Below are 3,212 nucleotides of genomic sequence, written 5' to 3' on the forward strand. Positions count from 1 at the left end.
GGGGGTGCTTAACTTTTTTCCAGGTGTATATAAACACATTTTGAAGAATAATACAAAAATAGCAAGTAGAATCCCCTTCCAACATGACCTAAACTTTTTGTTTTAAACATTAAATATTATTATATTTGATTTTCTGATGTTTAAAAAGTTTTTCATAATTGTGATAATGAAATTTTGTGACCCAAGACTTAACAACAACAAAAAATTAATTAATAGATATGACCTCTGTACTATCCTGACCATTCACCACGATGATCAACCAAGTATGATGCAAAAGTAATAAAATGATCAATTTCTACCAAAAAAAAAGAAGCAAACACACACCAAGTTCTACATGACTATAATTTTTTTTTTTTAAAACATATTGTTAAAACAATTACACCAAAATATGTTCATGTAGAAATTTTATTTCATCTAATTTACTAACCTGCAAAATGCCTGGTTTTTCTGGCTATTTCCTCTGGTAATAACATAAACAAAGTCATTCGTAAGCACGAATGGGACTCTTTCTCTTCGAATTCCAAATTTTTCTTTGAAATTTCCCAGAATATGTCCAAAATCTATATGAAACAACTGAAAACAAACAAACAATAAAACCAATTGAAAGTGCTAAAAACAAAGCAGGTAAAAGATAAAAATTATGATGACAGAAAATATAAAAAATAAGTTAGAAAATTAAAATTGCTTATTCTAGCTTGCAACTCATAACATGAAACTATATATATATATATATTTTACTTTTATACATTGATCAAACAATCATATCCCTCCAGAAGGTGTTGAATACTAAAACACAATTAATACACTGCCACCAAGTCAACCTTCATTAAAATCTAATTTATTAATGTAGAATACAGTAGTCCCTCTTAGATACGACTGACCTATCTGCCATGATAAAAAAATCATACCTGACAGGAAGTTGTTATTCAAAAGATCAATAACCAGATAATGAACGACCGAGTTCTAGCTGTGCCAGTCACTATTGCCAAGGCTTGAGCCTAATGGTTTATATACTATATAGGTAATCAGATGATGTAGCAAACTGGTATAATAATAATAATACTTATGATGGATAATAGTTCAAAAAAGATAACTTAAAAGTGTTTTGTTTGCATTTTATGTAAAATAACTTATCTTGGATCAACCGTCCAAAAACAGGAATGTTCATAGCTCTCATGTCACAAAATTAACCAAACATTAGGTTATTAAGTTCTTGATTTAAGGTTTTACGCACTTTGATAACTTTCATGCTTGAATTAGAACTGCTTTCCTACAACTCCATAATTTTAACTTTATTGCCAACAGTTGTTTGAACATGCATTCTGCCAACCTGCATTTCAGCAGCAATATTAATACATTTGGCATCCTTTTCATTCTTTTTGATGACTTCAACCCTTTTTGGAGAGTGAGGTGTTTACATTTTCACTTTTCTTGATGCTTTCTGAGACAGAACCAATCTTTGTACAAAAATACGATTTATTCTTCAATATGTGTGCATATTTATACAGAAAGCTGCAGATTAACTATTCAATGGGAGAATTACTTACCAATATCATGCATCATCTGACTCAAGAAAACATGCATTCTGACTGCTGATTGGCTGGTGAGGATTTTCCCAGCTTGCACCATGGTCTCAATTTCATGGCCAAAACACTCACATGTCAACTGTTGTAAATCAAGCACTAATTGCTGTTGAAATTATCAATTTTTTCGGACTACATTGAATAATCAAGGTTAGAGATATTCATAATTTGAAGAATATTACATAAAATATGAAAATTTCCCAGCCTTCATATTCTTTTTCATTGTGTGATGTGGCATCTAATCACTCACGCATTGCAAACATGAACAAACTACAGTTGAATTATCACCAATTCAGATTATAGTACATACATGGACATGTAAAATCAAATAAATGAACACATAACACACACAAGATGTTTATATGTTTTTATTGAAATGAAGAAAAGTTGCTATAGAAAGATCATTACCCGACCTCCTGCCCTAAAAATCATGGTTGTATGGTGCATATGTCAGGAAGTTGTTCATGGAAGGTCAGGTCAATGTAAAATCATTCTGTGCACAGAAAAAAAGTTGTATCTATAAGGAAATTGTTATTAGAAGATGTTGTATCCACCAGGGTCTACTGTATTAAGGAATTTTTCTTATTTTGTTGTGGATTGATAGAATAAGAGAGTCCACTAAAATATTCAGATAAACATTCTTATAATGCAGAGACTTCAAGATTATTAAAAATAAATTTCTCCTACTTTGGGTTTGAAGACACCTTTGCTTTTGGTGAGACTACTATCAAAAACATTTTGTTTAATATAGAATATCTCATTACTAAATATTTCCTAACCAAAAATTTAATACCTGTCCATTTGTTTTCACCATGATGTTGTCACTGTGTCTGTCTGCTATTCCAAGAACATAAGTTGCCACACAGTAACCAGCACAAGAAAGGGTAAATTCTTCCACTGCTTTATTAAGACTATAAGACAAGTAAAGTTTTAGGTCAAATTAAATAATGAAATATTCATAAAAGAAATGGTTCTTTCTATGTATTAACAATTGAAAAATGAAAATAATAAAAGCCATTAGTGTCTATTTAGAAAAATCAGTTTAATCGAAACATAAATGTTTTACCTTTGAATATAATACTTTATGAAGAATTTGAAATTTAAATGGTAATGTTCACCAGTTCAGTTGCATAGGGGAAATGTCCAAACTTTATGCTCAAGCATACAAAACATCCAATGTCAAGACAAAAAAAATTTTTTTTTGCCTTTTTATTAGTGGTTTAAATGCAAAGAAATGCTCATGACCTCTTCATGATCTATCATTATTAGAAAATTAACCCACCGAACTAGATTGAAGAAACAAATATATCAGTAAAACTGGATATTAACTCTTGACTTGTCAATCAAGAATCAGATGGTCAAGGATGATGAGTTTAAACAATTCAACCATTTTGTTGGTGTGAACATGCTTTATAGTCATTATGAGAAAAACATATACACTGGATAGGTGAAGTGAAGAAAATGGTTGATACTTTTCACCATAATACAGGTTCAGCTTATCTCTCTTTGGTTAACTTGTGTTCAGGGTTACTGAGGAGAGGAATTCTCTGAAACTAGTATAACCCAATAACACACGTTGATCAAAGTGTAGATTGAACTGGACCTCCCTTAAACTTAAACTTCAAAATT

General features: G+C 30.6%; 1 protein-coding gene across 6 annotated transcripts in view; it reads right to left on the reverse strand.

The window, feature by feature from the left end:
• The window catches only part of LOC106465590 (phosphatidylinositol 4,5-bisphosphate 3-kinase catalytic subunit beta isoform-like), a 65,051-nt gene that overhangs the window by 2,897 nt on the left and 58,942 nt on the right, over window positions 1-3,212 (reverse strand). For all 6 annotated transcript variants that reach the window (XM_013925820.2, XM_022393519.1, XM_022393518.1 and 3 more), the window contains 2 exons: window positions 2,377-2,494; window positions 428-573 (listed from right to left, as the gene is read on the reverse strand). In XM_013925820.2, coding sequence (XP_013781274.1) covers window positions 428-573; window positions 2,377-2,494 — 264 coding nt within the window. The remainder of the gene's footprint in view (window positions 1-427; window positions 574-2,376; window positions 2,495-3,212) is intronic.

This window comes from Limulus polyphemus, unplaced genomic scaffold (genome assembly GCF_000517525.1).
Source record: "Limulus polyphemus unplaced genomic scaffold, Limulus_polyphemus-2.1.2 Scaffold1992, whole genome shotgun sequence".
Taxonomy (NCBI): Eukaryota; Metazoa; Arthropoda; class Merostomata; order Xiphosura; family Limulidae; genus Limulus; species Limulus polyphemus.